The sequence below is a fragment of the Alexandromys fortis genome, unplaced genomic scaffold (genome assembly GCF_014885135.2).
Source record: "Alexandromys fortis isolate MF-2015 unplaced genomic scaffold, M_Fortis_MF-2015_v1.1 scaffold_87, whole genome shotgun sequence".
In the NCBI taxonomy this organism is placed as follows: domain Eukaryota; kingdom Metazoa; phylum Chordata; class Mammalia; order Rodentia; family Cricetidae; genus Alexandromys; species Alexandromys fortis.
In genome coordinates this window covers 4375023-4396022 of record NW_026067971.1, presented here as the reverse complement: position 1 = coordinate 4396022, position 21000 = coordinate 4375023, and the positions used below count along the sequence as shown (strand labels likewise).

The 21000-nt window shown below is 42.7% G+C and overlaps 1 protein-coding gene across 1 annotated transcript in view; it reads left to right on the top strand.

The window, feature by feature from the left end:
- The first annotated feature begins 253 nt into the window (after positions 1-253).
- The window catches only part of LOC126509663 (estradiol 17-beta-dehydrogenase 11), a 32853-nt gene continuing 12106 nt past the window's right edge, over positions 254-21000 (top strand). Inside the window, exons 1-5 of the mRNA XM_050155705.1 lie at positions 254-624; positions 3492-3599; positions 10958-11089; positions 12155-12261; positions 19427-19564. Of these exons, the coding sequence (XP_050011662.1) occupies positions 415-624; positions 3492-3599; positions 10958-11089; positions 12155-12261; positions 19427-19564 (695 nt within the window). The 5' untranslated portion in view covers positions 254-414. The remainder of the gene's footprint in view (positions 625-3491; positions 3600-10957; positions 11090-12154; positions 12262-19426; positions 19565-21000) is intronic.

Sequence of the window (21000 nt, the reverse complement as noted above, 5' to 3'; positions counted from 1 at the left end):
GCAGTAGCCTGCTAAAGGCTGGCTCTGCCACGCATCCTTTACTGCACCGGGTAACTATCTCTCCAAGGTCTACAGCAGTCAGGGAGAGGACTTTTCCAATAGAGGAAAGCGTGCGGCATCTACCCCTCCTCCCAGGAGGAAGTAGGTGAAATCTGTCAGGGTCGCACCGCCCTAGGGCTTGCGTCTGGACTTCGTCCCTCCCAGATATCCCAGCCAGAGAGCATTTGCTCTGACCGCAGTCAGAGCCAATGGCAAAAACCCTCTTGAAGCCCGGCCCCGCGGAAGGAAGGAACGGTTTCAGAGTTGTTTCTGTTTGATAGAAGAACACTGCAAGGCTCTGGTTTTACTCTGTGCGTGCCTAGACAGTCTCCAGAAGCAGTTTAGAAGCGACGAGAACGCCCGGCAACCGAAAGGATGCACTACGTGCTCGACTTTATCCTGATGCTGCCCTTGCTCATCGTCCTCTGTATAGAATCTTTCGTCAAGCTTTTTATTCCCAAGAAGAAAAAATCAGTTGCAGGCGAGATTGTCCTGATCACTGGAGCTGGTCATGGAATTGGAAGACTGACTGCCTACGAATTTGCCAAACTTAAAACCAAATTAGTTCTCTGGGATATCAATAAGGTAACAGCGCTTCCTTGCTGCCTTGCTTTGTGGACCTTCGCTCTGGGGACGGGTCCACACTTTGCAAACAACCACCCTTTAAGGCTCTCTGTAAAGAAGGTAGAGCTTTTAGTTACTATTGATATTTTTCAGATTTTGGAAGAGGCATGAGTTGATAATTTTAAGACCACTGATGAATGGACCTATGAGCGATAATAATCTTGGAATCGCCTGTAATCTCCCCCTGCTGACCCTCCTAAGCTTTTAGAAAAGGCAGCAGTTTTAGGTTGGATTCTGAAAGAGTCAGAACTGGGTAGCTCTTAAGTCTCTTCTGCTTTTTCTGAGATGAATTTAAAAATGACACCCTACAGAAATCACCATTATGCTGTCATAGTTACTGATTTAAGTCACCTTGTAGGAAAAAATAACTACAAGAGAAAGAATTTCCGTCCCCTGGCCCTGCAGAAGAGGTGTGCGAGGGAACTTGGGGACATGGCGGGAAAGCTGTAATCTGGCTTTTGGTAGATGAACACAGGGTTAGCGCCTGTCGGCCTAACGTGCCGTTCATTACACTGTGTGTGCACATCAGTTCTGAAAACAAGAAGCCAAGGTTCATGAGGTCAAATAATAACTAACTCAAGAGTGGTTGGGACAGCAGGTCGCTAATTCTCCATGGCTGTCTACTGCCTAGATGTTAAGACCAGGCGGCAGACAGGAGATGGAGTGCCTCAGTCTGGCAGATTAAACACGTACAAGGTATTTACACAAGGTAAGATGGACGAACCGGGCCAGCGTAGGTCAGCTGGCCGAGGCCCACATGGTCATATGGTCGGACACATAAAGGGCTCTTTGCTTCTTAGTTGAGAAACTTGGCTTCCTAACCCTTTAGTTTTCTGCACAAATCTATAAAATCGACATTAGAAGGAGATGATAAACCAATGCATGAGATAATTCGGCTAGGTGTCTAGCGGATGGCAGGCAAACTCGTGCGAAATTTTATGCTTGAACAAAGAGTAACTTGGGCTGACAACTTTCAGTCTCTAGCTCTGGTGAGCACGACATTTCCTCAGAAGGGTGTTTATCCAGTGAATGTCCACGGACACACACTGTCTGCTGGGCAGCAGTCTGATGTAGAACAGCAGTGAGGAGACCGCTGCTTGGGACTGTGGGGTGGGAAGGACAGATTGCCAGTCCCATCTAGGTGGCCACGGAAGCAAGGCCTCAGTAGATGGAGACAAGAGACAGGGATTGTAGGTATTAGGACCATGACACACAAGCACACAGAGACAGTTGCCTTGACAGGGCTCAGCAAATGTGAAGCCTGGAACAGTGAAGGGAAGAAAAGTCTAAGGTCTGGATCAAAGTCTGAGCTGGCGATGTAGGGAGAAGGCGCGCATCCATCATAGCTGTTCTGCTTTTAAACTCTTCCTGGTCTGACTCGGGAAGCGCTGGGCGGATAAACCCACTTGATTCCAAACTTCTAGTGTGCAAAGAGGAATCTAGACTATTTCGTCAGTGCTGTTTCAATGGTAATAGTTTGGTGGGTAACCTGGGTTAAAGAAAAGGGTGGGGTCAACAACGTCTCTCTGTAGTCACGCACAGAGTCGGAGAAACTTGGGACCGCTGATGGCTGTTGAGCAATGTGAGCAAGGCTGTGCCCATGCTCACTGTCTGTTTTATCTGCTCTGCTATTCGCTCTGACCCGTGGGCTGCACGTGATGTTTAAGTCAGCCTTTCCATGCTTTCCAACACACTTAGGTTTCATTGTAACAATACACACTTCTATGACGTATACAACTAAAACATGGAATCCTGTGGAAACACATACACAGACAAGTACAAGCACTATGACAGATGAACCCTGGGCAGACAGCATGGCTGCTAAAGTGCACGAGGACCCCAGTGCCCACTTAAAAATCCAAGTGCAAAGACCAGGCCTATAAGGACTGTCGCTGTTGGGTGCCTGGAGGACCTCAAGCAGATTTGAACTCCAGGCTCAGCGAGAAACCCTGTTCCCAAAACTAAGACAGAAAATGATTAAAAGGATGATTGAAGAGCGCTCACACAAGTGTGTACACGTGAATATGTACACATACATATACCACACACTTGGATGCATACATATGTGTGCGATGCATGCGTGCACATACACACATACACACACAGAGAGGAGCTTGTCTTTGTTAAGTTGGCTGATGTGTGAGGTGCAATTGATTCAGAAATGATGTTTTGATTTCCTTTACTATCTGAATCCCTACGATTTAATTGATCCAATGTTTTTACTGAACTTGTCAGAATGCTGTCCTGTTTTGACATTTCACTATGAAATATTTTAGTACAAATATTTAGGGGAAAACTCTAATTGGATGCATCGGAAAAACAAATTGTTCCACTAACCAAAAATAATTCTGCTAGTTTAAATTTTATTTTTGTAATATACTACTAAAAAAAACAAAAAGAGAACTGTGACTCATTACATTTTGGAGACCTAAGGCCTGAAGCCCCTGGTGGTGGTGTCTTGGGAGATATTGTGAGTACTGTGGTTTTGACCCTTGGAGGCAGTAGAGAGTTAGGAGGTAACTTTCCTCAGGGATCCTCTGATCTCTGGGTCATGGAGACTGGAGAAGGGGCCTGGAAGGAGGCAGTGAAGGAGGCCAGCAGTTAGGACCCCGTGGGTTGTGAACACTCAGGTGAGTGTGGACGTTTCAATCACCAAGTGTGGTAACAGCCGTTTGTGCAAACCATCAAAGACTAGTGCGCATGATAGGTTAGTTATTCAATAACCACTTTGTATTTTAACATTCCGTCTGCCTACCTGATCCTAAGCTTTTGTGCAATGCGTTCCATCATTTACGCAGTTCTCTCGCCCTCTTTGGGGCTTTTTCTAGAGCGGCATTGAGGAAACGGCCTTAAAGTGCAGGAAACTGGGCGCCCAGGCCCATCCCTTTGTGGTGGACTGCAGCAAGCGGGACGAGATCTACAGTGCAGCAAAAAAGGTAAAATTCTACCTGGAGTTGGAAATATGTCAGGGGTGGGGGCGGGGGACTTGGAAGTGCGGTGGAGATGGTCACATTGACTCCTTACACAAAGTAGTTGAGAAACACTGTGGTTGTGTAGTTGTGAATTTCCCAAGAATGTATGTCTGGCTAGTGACAGACCTGCAACTGTACCATGTGACATAGTGTGCTCTACAGCCTTCTAGGGAACTTACTGGAAATACATACACTTGGGGAAGGAGAGATAAAATAGATGGTTTAGGCATGCTTGCTGTACAAGCCTAGCACACAGCCACACATATCTAAGGCTTCCTGGCTGCCAGCCTGGCTCAGGGTTCAGGAATGAAAGCAGAAAACAATAATGTCCTCCTCTGGCCTCTTGTGTGTACATAGGCCCATGTACTTACATATATATACATATCACACACACTGTACACACAGAGAGAGAAATATATATGTGTGTGTATGCATATATATATTTGAGGGAGCTGGGGGGGCTACTGTGTGGCAAAGTACTTACCGAATGAGTATAAGGCCTTGGCATCAATCTCCAGAAAAGAAAAGTCAAGGTGTGTGTAGGTGTGTGTGTGAGTGTGTGTGTGTGTGTGTGTGTGTGTGTGTGTGTGTGTGTAGAGATAAACATGCATACCTAAGCATTGTTAGCCTTGCTTCCAGTGGGTTTCTTTTTTTCTGGTGTAGAGCAGACTCCAGGAATCTAACACTGAGTATCTCCCCCACGGTCTAACGTGGTCTAATGTCCTTGACTGGTACACCCTTATCTCTCCCCCGCGGTCTAATGTGGTCGAATGTCCTTGACTGGCACTTGCCAACTCTGACAGCATCTTCTGAAGTCCAGCCAAAGACATGGGTGTGAAACTTACTCTGTGTTGGCTTTGAATCATAGGTTTATCTAGCCCTACAAGGCCTTGCTGCACTCCTCTCTGCCTCCAACTGAAATGTTCTTTTGTGTGAAATGTGTTCTCATTTGTACCAGTGAAGGCAGGTCATGAGAATAATAGGCAAATTCTTTAAAATCTGCATTTCTAGACCTCTCCTTAAGCTATTTCTGATTTGGCAGACACAAAGATCCTGACTCAAACAGGCTTAAGGCTTCTTTGTTTAGATTTAGATATGGTTAAATTTTTCCTTCTATTTTCAAATTGTTTGTTTGGATTTTTTATTTAAAATTTTTGACATTATAATTACCTCATTTCTTCTTTCTCGTTTTCCCCTCCAAACCCTCTCATTATACCCCACCTTGGTCTCTTCCAAATTCATGGCCTCCTTTTTCACTAATTGTTGTGTGTATATATGTATGTGTATACATATACGTTCTTAAAAATAACCTATTCAGTCTGAACAGTGTTTCTTGTATGTATGTTTTCAAGGCTGATCATTTGCTGTTGGATAACCAGTTGGTGTGCTCTTCCCTGGGGAAGACCACGTCTCTCATTCTCAGAATTCCTAAGCTGTCTAGAGCGTCCTTTCTGCAGGGCTGAGGTCTTGTGGTCTTTCTCCCACCCACTTTGGCATGTGTACAGCTAGTGCCCTTGTTCAGCTCATGTTTGTGCAGTCACATTGGTGAGATGCTATGTGTGTGACTTCTGAGGAGACACACCCCACAACAACTCGCAGGTCCTCTGACCCTTGCAATCCTTCTGCCCCCTCTCCCATAAGGTTCTCTGAGTCTTGGCTGTAGGATGGTTTTGTAGATGTGTCTCTTATGACAAGGCTCTCCCGTTTTGCATTTTGACCAGTTGTGGGTTTCTGTAGCAGACGTTTCCTTGATAAGGGTTGAGAACTACACTTACCTGTGGATGTAAGGACAAATATTTTGAAGGTAGTAAAGGGATTATGCTGGTTAAGTAAAGTGGTGGTTTTAGCTTCTCCTCTAAGATCCGGATTTCACTACCCCTGGGTCGATGACTGTTTCCAGTACAAGGCATGACTTCCCTCTTGCTGAGCAGGCCTTTAGTTCAATTAGAGAGGTGTTGGTTACCATCTTTGTTAGGGTCACTATTGCTGTGATGAGACACCATGATCAAAAACAGCTTGGGGAGGAAAGGGTCTGTTTCACTCACAGCTCCATGGAACAGTCGTCATCCAAAGCAGTCTGGACAGGAACTCACTCACAGCAGGAACCTGGAGGCAGAACTGAGTCAGAGGCCAAGGAGGGTTGCTGCTTACTGCCTTGCTCATATGACTTGCTCAGTCTGTTTTCTTGGGTTTTTGATTTTTTTTTTGGTTGGGGGGTTGTTTTGTTTTCGTTTGGTTTAGTTTCTCAAGACCAGGTTTCTCTGGGTAACCCTGACTGCCCTGGAACTCATTTTGTAGACCAGGCTGGTCTTGAACTCACAAGAATCCACCTGCCTCTGCCTCCTGAGTGCTGGAATTAAAGGTGTGAGCCACAGCTTCTGACTTTTTTGTTTGAAGTGAATAGTTGAAAATATGATTCCTTGTGATGTTTTCAGACATCCTTACTGTTACTTTACCCTCTTTCCTAGGTATTTATGTACCCTTCCTAATTTGAGCCCCCCCTTCCCGATTCTCTGTCAGATCAATTATATCCTGCTCCTCCCTTCCTGATTGATTCCCAACACCCCTACCCTAGCAATTGCCCGTTGTACTTTTCTGGTTTCTGCAGTTACTACAGGGTATGTTCTCAAACTGCAGATTGGAGCTGGGAGCCAAATGAGAAAGAACAATCAACACTCAATATGATCTTTTCTAATTCCATCCATTTGCCTGCAAATCTCATGATTTCATTTTTTTTCACAGCAGAATAGTAGTCCAAGGTGTACATTTATGACATTTTCATTATACAGTGGCCGGTTAGTTCTTTTTCCTAGCTACCGTGAATAGAACACCAATAAACATGGCTGAACAAGCACCGGTGGAGGAGGATGTCAAGTCCTTTGGGAATGTGTCAAGAAATGGTATAGCTGGATTGAAGCGTTTATCTAATTATTCTTTATCAATAAAAAAAATTAAGCCTGAATGATCAGAGAAGCAAAGAAGCCACCAGTCACCTCCTTTCTCTTCCTTACCTCAATCTAAAAGGACTGAGATCCTCTCTCAGCCCCATTTTACTACTTCCTGTCTCCTATCTATCCTCAGTCCTCCAAAGACTTCTATGGTTAATTTTGGTCAGTTAGTGGCTAGCTCTGTCCTCTAACTCAAAGCAGACTTTGTTGTCAGAATGCTATCAAAATATCACACAATCCTGGGTCATTTGGCAGATTTATTTTTTACTTTTTGTGAATCCCCCCCCCCCACCTCTCTCTCTTTCTGCCTGTGGATTAGGATGTAGTTCTCAGCTACTGGCCTAGCACCAACATGCTGCTATGCTCCCACCATGATGATAATGGACCAAACCTATTAAATTGTAAGAAAGACCCCAATTAAATGCTTTCTTTCATAAGAATTGCCTTGGTCATGGTGTCTCTTCACAACAACTGTGGCTAAGCCAATTTTTCTTCTTGATTTTTTGTTTTGTTTTTTATTTTTTTAGTTCTTTATATAATTTGCATATTAATCCTCCGTCAGATGTGTAACCGGCAAAGGCTCTCTCTCAGTCTGTGGACTTCGTCTTACTTAGTTGATTTTTTCTTTAGTTAGGCAAAAAGCTTTTTAGTTTTATGAAGTGCGGCTTGTTCTTGGGCAAATGGAGTTCTATTCAGAAAATCATGTTTGTTTGTTTGTTTGTTTGTTGGCAGTTTCAGTGTTCCAGGTTTAGGTCTTTGGTCCATGTGGAGTTAGTTTCCGTGCAGGGTGACAGATACAGGTCTAATTTTATTCTTCTGCATGTGGAATTTGGTTTTCCCAGCACCAGCTGGTGAAGATGATCTCTTTTAGCCAGCTTGTGTTTTGGCATCTTTGCTGACTATTACGTGGCTGAAGGTGTGTGTGCTCATGCTTAGGCCTTAGATTTTATTTGATTAGTCTGGCGTCTGCTTCTGGGCTGGTACTGGATTGTCTTTATTACTGTAGCCCTGTAATAGATCCTGAGATTTGGACTGGTAATCCTTCCAGCATTGTTCTTTTTGTTCCGGATGATTTTGGCTATCGGGGGCCTTTTGTGGTTCCATATGAATTTTAGGATAGGTTGTTTATCCCTGTGAAGATTGGGATGGGGATTTTGATTGGGATTGTATTGAATCTATAGCTTTTGCTAGAAGGGTCATTTTCTTTCTTTTTTTATTTACTCATTTAATGTACATTGGGGTTTTGCCTGTATGTATGTCTGCGTGAAGGTGTCAGATCCTCTGAAACTGGAGTTACAGGCAGTTATGAGCTGCCATGTGGATGCTAGGAGTTGAACCTGGATCCTTTGGAAGAGCAGCCAGTGCTCTTATCCTCTGAGCCGTCTCTCGAGCCCGAAGGGTCATTTTTATATTATTAATTGTAGCAATCCATGATCATGGGATGTCTTTCCATGATCTAGTGTCTTTTCTATCTCTTTCGTCAGTGGTGTAAAGCTTTCACTGGAGAGATTCTTCACTTCCTTGGTTAAGTTTAATCGTAGATATTTTATTTTCTTTGTGGGCATTATAAATGGGAATGTGTCCATGTGCTCTTCTTTTTATGTTTGTTGTTAGGGTATAGAAAGGCTATTGATTTATTCAAATTGAGTCAGTGTCCTGGCACATTGATAAATTTATCATATCTAGAAGTTTTATGGTAGAATTTTTGGGGTTTGTAATGCATAGTATCATGTCATCTGCAGATAGGGTTAGTTTGGCTTCTTTCCCTGTTTGTATCTATTTTATTTCTTTCTCTTGCCTTATGGCTCCAGCTAGCACTTCAAACACAACATTGAGAAGGAATCAGAATAGGAGACAGCCCTCTCTCATTCTGACTTCACTAGGATTGCTTTCGGCTTTTCCCCATTTATGATGACATTGGCTTGGGTCTCTCATGGATAGCTTTTACTATGCTGAGGTATGATCCCTTTAGCCCTACATTCTCCAGGACTTTCATCATGATGGCATATTGTCTCTTGTCAAAGGCTTGTTTCTACATATATTGAGATGACCACATGGTTTTTGTTGTTGTCAATTTATGTGATTTAATATATTTATTGAAGTATTTATGTTTCAGGGATATAGTCAACTTAGTCATGGTAGATAATCTTTTTGATGTATTCTATTTGATGGCAAATCATGGTAGGTATTCTTTTTGATGTATTCTATTATATTCTATTTTTGATCTATTCTATTTGCTTTATTGAACATTTTTTTGAGTCTATGTTCATCAGGGATGTTGGCCTATAGTTTTCTTTCCTTTTTTTTCTTTTTTTTTTTCTGTGTCTTTTCCTGATTTGGGTATTCAGGTGATATTGATTACATAGAAAGAGCTTGGGTGTGCTCTTTAATGTTTTTATTCTTTGAATAGTTTAAGAAGGGTTGGCTGTTGATCTTCTTTGAAAGTCTGATAGAGTTCTGCTTTGAATGCATCTGGTCCTGGCTTTGTTTTGTTTTGTTTTGTTTGGCATTTTTACTTTGACTTTTAGCTGAAAGGCTTTTTATTACTGTTTCAATCTCCTCATTTGTTACAGATCTGTGTAGGTTGTTGACTTCTTGGTTGAATTTGGCTGAATCTAGAAATTCATCCCTTTTTTCTGGTAGCCTTTCTGTGTGAGTTTTTTTGTGGAGATCTGGAAGAGTCTGTCTTCCACCCTTTAATGGCCTAAACCATTCTATTGGTTCCTGCTTCTTATCTTTAAAAAATGGACAAACAACAGTCATTGGCTTGAGCATTATTGTGAACACTAACTACAAAGAATGAACCCATCCTAAATGCACAGCAAAGGCTTCCAATAGGCAGTTTGCTGCTTTTCAGTGCCCCAGCCTTACCACGGCACTGCCACAAGTAATGGCAACTTCGTGAGGAGAGGCCGCTGTTATGTGGAACCCAGTATGTAACAGGGTCTGACTCTGGGGTCCACGCAGTCAGTGAGCTAACTACGCACACAAAACAAAAGTTCTGGTACGATGTCCTTGCTCTGCTAGACCTGGGAGCTCTGGCGCACCTGTTATGAAAAGGAGCTTACACATCAATGTTTGTGCGCTTTTATTTAGGGCTGCTGTTACTGATTACAGTAGAACCCTGGAAATGCAGTGGTCACTTGGAAAAATCACCAGAAGTTCCTTCTTCCTGAATAGGGCAGCTTTCACCGCTCAAACGATGCCACGTGCGGCCCTGGGCAGCCAGCCCTGTGATCATGCTCATACTTCTCAACGGAAATCATTTTACCCATAGCTGCAATAACCTTTGAAAATTTGACTTTCGTGGCTTATGGAAGCCCCCCCCCCCATATAATCACTTTAGTTTCTCAAATGTTCTTCCTTCTTAACTAATACCAAAGATAGGAGCTAATTACCCAGGGGAAACACTTACATGGTAGAAACCATGCTTGTAACTTTTTATTTGTGCTTTTATTTTTGTTTGTTTAGAGACAGGATCTCGCTATGCAGCCCTGGATGGCTTAGAACTCTCTATGTATATCATATTATACTCCAACTCACAGCGATCTGCCTGTATCTGCCTTCGGAGTTCTGGAATTAAAGATGTATACTACTATGTCCAACTATTTATAACATTTATATTATTTACCTCATATATATTTCCATATCAAGACCTACTCAGATACCTCATAAAATCAAGAAAAGAGCCTATAAACACATCCCTTGGGTATAGGTATAAATAGATGTGTATTGATGATATAATAATAGTAATAGCACGTTATAAATTATACCAGATAGCTCATTTACATGTTGTTCCCTTATTCCCACAGTAACTTACAACACGCTATATTCTTAACGCTATCTAAGAGCAGCAATGGAAAATTTGAATCACTTATTTAAAGTGCAGAGTGTGGCAGAGACACAACTCGACTCAAGACTGACCAAAGACCCCCTACTTTATATACTCCTCCGCCTTTTGCCACCCAGTAGAGAATGGCTGGTGAGAAACAAAGCAAAATCATCATGACAACAAGGAAATAGATGCGACTATCTCAATAGTGTAGCCAGGCTTACACAACCTCCTATAACCTGTCCTAGACTCTGCTAACAAATTTAGCTGATTTCTGCTTACCTTTAGAAGAAGTGTTTAAAAAGCAATGCTATTTATACAAATATCTCTTTAGTCATAATCAATAAGAGCAAAGTCAATAGACTAAATTGTAGGTAAAGTAAAAAGGGCCTTTCACCTCGTATTGGCATACAGGTAACAGAATAACTGCTTTTTTCCTCATGCCTAGTAGATAAAAAATGTATGTTCTTTTAATAGTCAGTATATATGCAAATTTGCGGTCAAACCACTTAGTGAATATAGTTTTCTTTTTGATATTTAAGGTAAAGGAAGAAGTTGGGAATGTTAGCATCCTGGTAAATAATGCTGGTGTTGTCTACACTTCAGATCTGTTTGCTACGCAAGATGCTCAAATCGAAAAGACTTTTGAAGTCAATGTGCTTGCACACTTTTGGGTGAGTGCAATTTCTTTTACAAAATACTTCCTTTTGAAGACCCAAAGATTAAGAGTTCATTTTTAATGACATGACTGCCTTTTTTCTAACAGTTGTCCCTTCCAAAATTAATAATGAAGTATGTCCTTGTAAGTTTCTGGTGTTGTGTGTGTTTTGATTCTTCTGGCTTTTTAGTATCAAGGTCTCAGGTAGCACAGGCTTGCCATAAACTTAATATAGAGCTGAGGCTAGCTTTGAACTCCTGATCCTCCTGCCTCTACCTTCAAAGTGTTGAGTTTGGAGGCATACATTATCATGCCTTGCTATGATCCTGTAACAAGGGTGAGTGTAGTGTGCTTTCAAACTCTTGTGAGACTCAGGCTCCATATTGTTTCCTGGCCTCGAAAGCTGCAGACTTTATAGTGGAACTCACTGTTCAAGGACTCTAGTGTCCTTCACTTCAAATAGTTCCCAAACAGCTAGTTTATAAAGAAACCCTTGATATTTTCTTGGATGTGAGCTTGGGCTAATAAGAGTTCAAGAAACTGCAGTGTACTGGTTACCCCGCTTTTCCCAAGCCGTAGATGCCTGTCTTCCTGTGTTTACATTTGATAAAATACAGTGTGTTATCTCATTTGCTTCTGTATCCCCAGCATGCATACAGTGGTTACTCAATAAGCATTTAGGAACCACTGGAAGATTGCTCCTTGTGGTTTTTGAGATCATGATCAAATTATTGTCTAGCAAATTAATATGAAACATTAACCCTTCTTGTACACCAGTGTATCACTCTTATTCGGTGTATAAGATGATAGAAGACATCAGTGCTGAGGGGTAAAAGGCTAGGGATAGAAGCAGTGAACCTTTTAAAGGAGATGGGTTCTCAACGCTTTCAGTGTCCATCTGTTGTAATGATTCCGCTGTGGCGCCCTGGCCATTTGTCCAGGCCAATGCTGAGCTTGGCAGTCGGGTGTTTTCATTTATATCAGGAACGATGTTTGGATAGCTTATCATTGCTTCAGGTAGTCTCCATGAACCTGTGAATCATAAATAATACATGGTTTTGTAATAAAAAATTGTTTCTAGACCACAAAGGCATTTCTTCCCGACATGATGAAGAATAATCATGGCCATATTGTCACCGTGGCATCAGCAGCCGGGCACACGGTGGTTCCCTTCTTGCTGGCTTACTGGTATGTGACTACTTTTATTCTACTGACTCCTATGCTTAACTTGTATGCTTTTATGTCTTATTATTTTGGTTATATCCTTAGAAACTTTTATATAAGATTTACACATATCTTATATAAAAATAAGTTACCCACCTACTATGTTTACTTATGCATGTATATTTATACACATCGATAGCTACATGTACAGACACATTCAATGTAATTTTAGAGTGTAGGCACTTAATTTTTCCTTCCCTATTTAATGAGGACTGTCTTCATCATGATAACAGACTTGAAGTTGCCCAAAGAGAAAGAGCTATGCAAAGCCTTGAGATTAACAGTATCATCAACTGTTAAGCCCCTTTTCAGTTCGCCTCAACAACTTTTCAGTTCTAGAGGTCTCTGGAGTGATTGACACAATTATAAGACAGTCACTGAAAACATTTTCCGTGCCTTCTAACAAGAAGGAAACAAAAGCATAATGATTTTGCGCCATGATGATGGCTGTAAAATAACTTACAAAGAGGAATGATGGTTTAAAATTGACGAGGGTTTCGCTTGTCTGCGATAGCTGTGACCACAGCACAGTGGTTATCCTCTATCTGAGCTAACGCTCTGTGGTTTCTGAGCCTCGCAGAACCCCCACCGGAGTCTTGGCTATCATGTTCGTCTGCGAGCCAATCACAGCCTTCACTGGTTGTAGTCTGTCTGTCTCTGTACTGCCACGTGGCTCATGGAGCTTACCTCTCCTCCTACACGTCCTGCTTCCTCTGCCTCCGACTGGCAACCTAATGTCTCTTCCTCTCTGAGTCCTCTCTGTCTTCACAAATCCCACCTAACCTCTTCCTGCCTGGCTATTGGCCATTCAGCTCTCTATTAAACCAATCACGGTGACTCATCTTCACACAGTGTAAAGGAATATCCGCAGCACTGGTTCAGTTCCACTGAGTGTCTGCTCAGGGCTGAAGTTTTCAGATACTGAAGACCTCTACCAGAAAACCACGTCACCAGATGTTGGTAACAAGGGGTTGACTGAGCCTGTGTTCTAAGTGAACACACTACTTTCTTTTTTCTTCTTCCTTTGTCCTTTTTCTCTCTCTTCCTCTCTTCCTCTCCTTCGCTCCTTCCCTTCCTCCCTCTTTGTGTGTGTGTGTGTGTGTGTGTGTGTGTGTGTGTGTGTGTGTGTATTTTGTTTTGTTTTGAGACAGGGTCTCATGCAGCCAAGCCAGAGATGATCTTGAAGTCCTGTTCTTGTTTTTACCTCTTGAGTCCTGGGCTTACAGGTGTGTGCCAGTGTGCCTAGTCTCTTCAGTGCTGAGTCACACCCAGGGCCTTGTACATGCCAGATGAACACTCTGTGTAGTGCTGAATCATACTCAGGGCCCTGTTCTTGCCAGGTGAATACTCTATCTGTGCAATACTGGATCACACCCAGGAACCTGTGTGTGCCAGGTCAGCACTCTGTCTGTGCAGTGCTGGATCACACCCAGGGCCCTATGCACTCCAGGTGAGCACTCTACACTGAGCCACATCCTGGCCCTGACACTGCCTTTTAATTGTAAAGCTTTTTAAAAGCTTTACAATTTTAAATTTTTAAAAGCTTTACAATACTCAGTGGGTAGAGCATGAGACTCTTAATCTCAGGGTCGTGGGTTTGAGCCCCATGTTGGGTGCCAGTCTGTAGTAAGGAGGCCTCTTGTTGATTCCTGACTGCCTGGCTATCTTAGACCCAAAATAATCACACAGAAACTATATTAATTAAAGCATTTCTTGGCCCATTAGCTCTAGCTTCCTATTGGCTAACTCTTACATATTAATTTAACCCATTTCTATTAATCTGTCTATCACCACGTGGCTGTGGTTTACCTGTTAATGTTCTGGTGTCTGTCTCCGGCAGGGCTACATGGCGTCTCTGATTCTGCCCTTCTTTCTCCCAGCATTCAGCCTAGTTTTTCCTGCCTACCTAAGTTCTGCCTTGCTATAGGTCCAAACAGTTTCTTTGTTAATCAATGGTACAGAAGGAAATTCCATATCACTAATACACATTTATAATAATGAAAAATGATTGCTTCAAAGTAGATCATCTATTTAAAAAGTCATCATAAAAAAGCCATCACACCTGGGGCCTCTTAGTGCTCCCCTAGTTACCATCGTAACGGCACAGGTTACATTTGCCCTCTTTTGATCTTTATGTGCGTGGAATCTCACCATGTTTGTGAGATGTGCCCATAATATCATTTGTGGCTATTGCTTAATCATACGTAGTTTTATATCATGTGACTCTACAGCAACCTGTTTGCCTGTTCTACGGTCATGAACATCTGGGGTGTTGCTAAGTTGGGATTCTTATGGGATAATGATGTAGGCGAACTTGCTCACCTTTCCTGTGCTGGATTTTCCTTATCCATGAAGCAGTTTGATAACCGTATCTGATGTAAATCCTAGAACGCAGATTCTGGGATCTGGGCACTGCTTAGTAATTGGAGAGCAGCTGCTGGAATTTCAATTCCACTTCCCTGTACTCACCAAAAACAATAGGGCCCCACCTGTCGGCTCCCAGAATAGGGCCCCCAGAAACCGGTTCTGTGTTCTCCAGCTGCCCTTTGTGGGATAAAGCGCAGGGAAAACAGAATTGCTGACTCTTTTCTCTATGGCCGAGCCCTCTCCTGTCACTGTAGTGGTTGTCACAGCACAAGGACTCTCTGACCATCTCTTTGAGGAGAAAGGGAATCACGCTGGAGGAGCGATAGCGGAACTGTTTCAGCGAGTAACGTGAAAGGGCACAGACAGCACTGACGTCATCGTGAGGAAGACGAAGCTTTCCTAAGATGATGTTTGGTGTTTGTCAAGTGGGCTTTTTATGGTACCTTGATTTTTAATACAATATTTTATTAAGTCTTTGGGAATTTCATGCCTTGTATTTTTATCATATTCACGGCCTCCCATTTCTCCCTCTAACTTCTCCCTGATCCACCACCCTTCTTGAATGAAAAAGAAATAAAATAAAACAGGAAAGGACATGACTGTTCCTAGGTACATTGGAAGAGAACGTTTAGTATAGACACGTGGGAGAACATAGCCCATAGAGACATCTGGGAGAGCCCAGAGTGGACATGGCCTGAGCCATGGGAGGAGAAGGTAAAGGGAGAGGGGCTGCTGACCAGGAGGGGGCAGCCTGGGCCAAGGGACTGGCATAGCCAAAATGGTGGGATATATAGAGAAGGGCAGTTGGGGCAACCGAGTGCCTGGGCTGGAAATGTTTAGGGTAGGAGATGGGATGTGCCAGCCATACCCTGTAGCAGGTAGGGACTGAGGGATGCTGGGAGAACCTGGTGACCAGCATCCCTCCTTTCCTGCTCCCAACTTCAAAGTTGATTTTTAAAAGAAAGCAATGAGCTTGAAAATATATTTTGTCAACACAAATAGCCAGGGTAGGAACACTCAGCAAAACTGCATGTGAGCATTGGCTTACGATGAAATGCTGCTTAAAACATGATTGTAAGTCGGGAGTAATAATTCCGACTGTAGTGAAGAATGAAGGTGATGTTGCAAAGGGTGGGGAGTAGCCCACTCCCTTCTAGGTTTCCTATATTCGTATCGAGGTTCACCCTAAAGTGCATACCTACTCTCTGTTGACACACCATTCTGAAAACCTCTTAACATCCTCAGAGACTGGAACTCTTGCAGGACCTCGCAGCCAGAGTTAACAACCCGCCTTAAAGCCTGTTAAGACTGCTCCCCTACTGCGTGCTGAAACTGTTTAACCTGCCTATAAAACAACACTGTACCAATCAACCTCACTTGCCTTGGATTTCCCTCGAAATCCACGTGTACAGCCTAAGCCAGTGCACACCTGTGATCTTAGCTCACTCTTCCCTGCCCCTGACCCAGAGCCAACCTGTGGGGCGTGGGAGACTTTGCCTCAAAACAGACAGACTACAAAAAACAACTGCAATGTGGTCTTGTATTCCTAATTGAAAATTGTTAAATTATACATATTGTGTGCCAGCACTGTTTTCTTTTTTGTTTGGTTTTGTTTTTTGTTTGTTTGTTTGTTTGTTTGTTTGTTTGTTTGTTTTTGAGGCAGGATTTCTCTGTGTAACAGCCCTGGCTGTCATCATGGAACTGGCTTCAAACTCGTGGAGATCCGCCTGCCACTGCCTCCAGAATGCTAGGATTGAGGTGTACGCCACCATGCCCAGCCCGCCAGCATAGTTTCAGTTCCTGTGACCTGATACTTTGTACAGCACGACCCAGTCATTCAGTGTTGTAAAGACTGTCTCAGGATTCTCTCAGTTACTAGGAATAACAAAACTCCAGAGCCAGGAGGAGCCAGTCAGTCTCTGGCAGGCTCCTCCCTCTTGAGGATCAGCCACCAGCAGGTCAACTGACCCCTTCAATCCTCAAGCTTAGCAAGACCATCACTTCCCCAAAGGGCCTTCAAACAAGAGTTCTAGGTCCAGGGTCTAGAGCAATCTGGATCCAGTTCTAGAGATTTGGCTGCTTGATAACTGAGGTGTGACCAGATCACGGGATCCAAACGCTGCCCATCACAGACAGTTTTAATTGTTCTCAATTACGCACTTCCACGAGCTTTACCCCACATTAACCTTTAAACTACCACTGATGTTTCCTCCATGTAAACTCTTAGACATGATGCCAAATCAAAGAGGAGGGAACCGTGAATTTGATTCAACTTTAATTACTTTTATGTCTTTGTCAAACTACCTTTCAGAAAGGGCTAGTTTACCCTGTGCTTTGGAAAACAGAAAGCTGTGGTACTTTTTTTAAATCTCAATTTAAAAACAAATCGAGAATTTTAAAAGTTGCTAGGCTCAATTAATTATGAAGAAGTCCACCAGTCTGTTGAAAGACAAACAGAAAATATGAGTTTTCACATTGTTTGACGATTATTCATTAGAGAAGGATGCTAGTGTGTGTACTCTATGAGTTACGACCCAAATGAACGTGTTTATACATCCGTCTCTGTTGATAATTTATTTCATGATTTTTCTTCCAGTTTCCTTTAGTCTTTTCTTTTTTTAATAGAACAAACCTTTTATTAGCTCTTAGAGGATTCTTTTTTTCCCAGATAGTTTTGTTTTGCTCTGAAGTGCTGAGGATCAGACTCAGTACCTTCCATGTGCCAGGCCAGCACTCTGCCCTAAGCGATGCCCCTCACCCACGCTGCTATAGTTTAGCACTCTTGCTGTGTGTTGTGGATGTTCAGAGGGTTGTCCTTTACTGGCTGATTTTGTCAGGAGCCTATCACCTTTAGGTTGTTGACTATTCGGGTCTGATTTATTGTTTACTTTTTTAAAGGTTTTTTTTTTTATTTTGTGTATGAGTATTTTGCCTGCCTGCTCGTATGTGTAGCACATGTGAGCCCGGTGCCTGTGGAGGCTGGAAGAGGGTGTTGATTCCCTTGCAGCTGGAGTTACAGACAACTGTGAGCAGCTGTGTGGGTGCTGAGACCAGCAAAGGCTCTTAACCGCCAGCTGCCTCTCAGCCACGCTTGCTCCCACTTCAAGTTTGCTTCTACCTCCTCAGTTTGCATCTCGAGCTTTGATTTCTGCTTCGGTAAACCACACTCATAAAAACACCTATATCATGGATTGTTGTGAGGGTTAAAATTCACTGGGAGCAGCTCCTGTCCTACACAGATTAATTTTAGGTGTCATTGCTACTATATGTTATGTTCTTCAGTGCAGTGAAGCTTTGTACCTCTTTATTGAAATCAATGTATTTTGTTTACGGTTCAGTATATTTCTAGGCTTAAAAAAAAAGAAAACTTTCTACAGCTTTCTGTTTTTCAGAGGACAGCTTAATTGACAAGAATGTGTAGAAACCTTATCTAATTTCTTGTTCATAGAGATTTAAAAGCATAAAACTACCTTGCAATTAATATCGCTGAACTATATGCTTGAGATAACAGGTTTTATATTACATGTATCTTATGACAGTTTTTATAATTAGTAATGTAAGATACCAACAAATGATTGAATTATATACCTTTATATATGAAATATAATGTATTAGATGTTTTCATATAAAATTTAAAGTAATGTATACTTTCTATCCCTATAAAGCTCTTTTTAAAGCTACCTGGAAAAATAAGGTCTATTTAGAGTAGTTTCACAATATTTCCAAATTAAGATGTTTTTGTCAGAATTGCTTTGCACTCTGATTCATTTGACAGACATTTCCTGAGTACTGTTAAAAGGCCAGTCCTAGGCCAGGCCCTGGGGACTCATTTGTGACCAATATCGTCACGGAGGAAACTACAGTAAAAGTGTAACAGGAAAAGATCTTGGGGAGTGGCTCAGTCAGTAAAGTGCAGGGCTGGCTACCCAAACCCAGGAACTGAGTTCAAACACCCCCCCCCCGTTTTCCCCACAAGCCCAGCAGCAGCCCACACCTCGATCCCAGCACCATCCAGGCAGAGAGGGAGAGGAGGATCTCCAGGGCTTGCTGGCCAGCCGGTGTAGTCACTGAGCAAGCTTCAGGGAGAGGAGGATCTCTGGGGCTTGCTTCAGGTTCAGTGAGAGACCCTGTCTCGAAAAATAAGGCAAAGGGCATTAATAAGAATCATCAATGTCAAAATCTTCCTTTAAACAAATATATACACAGTGCATGCATGCACACATGTGCATACACACCGTTTCAGGGTCAATAATTCTTAAAGAATTGTATATACAAAAAAGCACAGTCAGTGTTTCATTACAAATCTGAAACATTCTATCCTCGAAAACTTAAGAGTGTTATATAATGGGTATGGGAGAGGGGCGGGAAGGACTCGGAGTAAGTTAAGGTGTGACTCAAAGGAAGAACAGGTGTCTATCCAGGACCTGTCCACTGAATAACACAACTGTTTTATATTAAATAATAAGCAGATTCACGGTGACCTTGGATTTTATGGAAAGAACAATAATGAAAGCAAACTCAAAAATGAGTCTCCTGCCAGCTCATTTCATTCAGAGTCCAGCCTGCTAGGGATGCAGTGTGTAGGAACTACCGTGTGCCCTGTGCCTGAGGCTCTCCTGTGCCAAGGAATTTACCTCTGTCACTCTGGCCCTCTCAGTCTACACCAGACCTGAGAGGAGGGGTGCCCCCGCTGCCGACCCGAAGAGCTCACCAGACTGTAGGACCAGTGCCCCTGAATTGACTTGTGACCTCTTTCTTTCAGTTCCAGCAAGTTTGCTGCAGTTGGCTTCCACAGAGCCTTGACGGATGAACTGGCTGCCCTGGGAAAAAACGGAGTCAAAACGTCCTGTCTCTGCCCTAACTTCATAAACACGGGTTTCATCAAGAACCCGAGTACCAAGTAAGCAGGAACCAGAATGAGACCGCTGGGGCGGGTGGTTGCTATAGAGCACCTTCTGTGGGGGATTAATCCTGAGCAGATTAATCCCTGAATACCTGATATCTGATGCTGTTAGTTCGCCTTGTTTTCATCTTTTGTCCCTGTGGCATCAGCTTTAGTAATCATAACGCGGGTCTTTTTTTTTTCTTTTGGATCTTTTGTTTTTTATTGAGCTGTATTTTTTTCTCCACTTCCCTCCCTCCCCTCCTCTCCCCTCCCCTTCAGCCCTCTCCCATGGTCCCCATGCTCCCAATTTACTCAGGAGATCTTGTCTTTTTCTACTTCCCATGTAGATTAGATCCATGTATGTCTCTCTTAGGTCCTCATTGCATAATGCAGGTCTTATGAAAATGATTTCCTTCGGGTAGATCCGTGAAGGGCCATTAGCATATCAAATCAAATGTCTAGAAATTGTCGTTATTCCTACAGTGCCCTCCAGAAGGGCCATTAGCATATCAAACCAAATGTCTAGAAATTGTTGTTATTCCTACAGTGCCCCTCCAGAAGGGCCATTAGCATATCAAACCAAATGTCTAGAAATTGTCTTTGTTATTCCTACAGTGCCCTCCAGAAGGGCCATTAGCATATCAAACCAAATGTCTAGAAATTGTCTTTGTTATTCCTACAGTGCCCTCCAGAAGGGCCATTAGCATATCAAACCAAATGTCTAGAAATTGTTGTTATTCCTACAGTGCCCCTCCAGAAGCAAGGCACTAGTGTACAGTTGACCCACAGTGAAGGTGGGAACCTTACTTCTTAAACTTCCTTTCTGCTCTTTTTAAATCATTACCAACTCCACTCATGAAGAATCTTTATGTTTATATTAATAACTAGCTCTCGTAACCGCTTTCGTGGCTTGTCTGTTTCATGGTATGAGCTCGCTCTTCTAGGAGCTCCAGAGTTTTCAGCAGACAGCCCTTCCTGTTTCTTTACACATTACATTGGTTCCGTATGTTCTCCCAAGGGCTCTCCCCGTGGCCGTTAGGTTCCATGAGGTGTTTGGAAAGGTCCCTCTCTTGACACACCTACCCACATCACTTTCTAGTCGCTTGGGTGGGAGGAGTTGGGGCAGTAGTTGGACCCAGTGCTTTGCATACATGCAAGGCAGGTGCTCTGTCGGGGAAAGCCGCATGCCAGTCCTCTCATGACGGTTATGTCTGTACTTTTTACATTGAAATCTTTACCTCAATTTGTTTTGGCTTAAGAAAGAACAGCCTCATTGCTTTTCCCAAAGAGCTAATGAGTTATTCTGTTTTATTGTTTAATAGCTCATGATTTCCCTCATGGACCTAAATTTATATCATAAATTCATGTATGTACTTAACTATTCATTTGGATTCTCTGTTTGGTTATATTGATATTATAAATTATTTTAACTTATTCTGCCCCCTCAGATT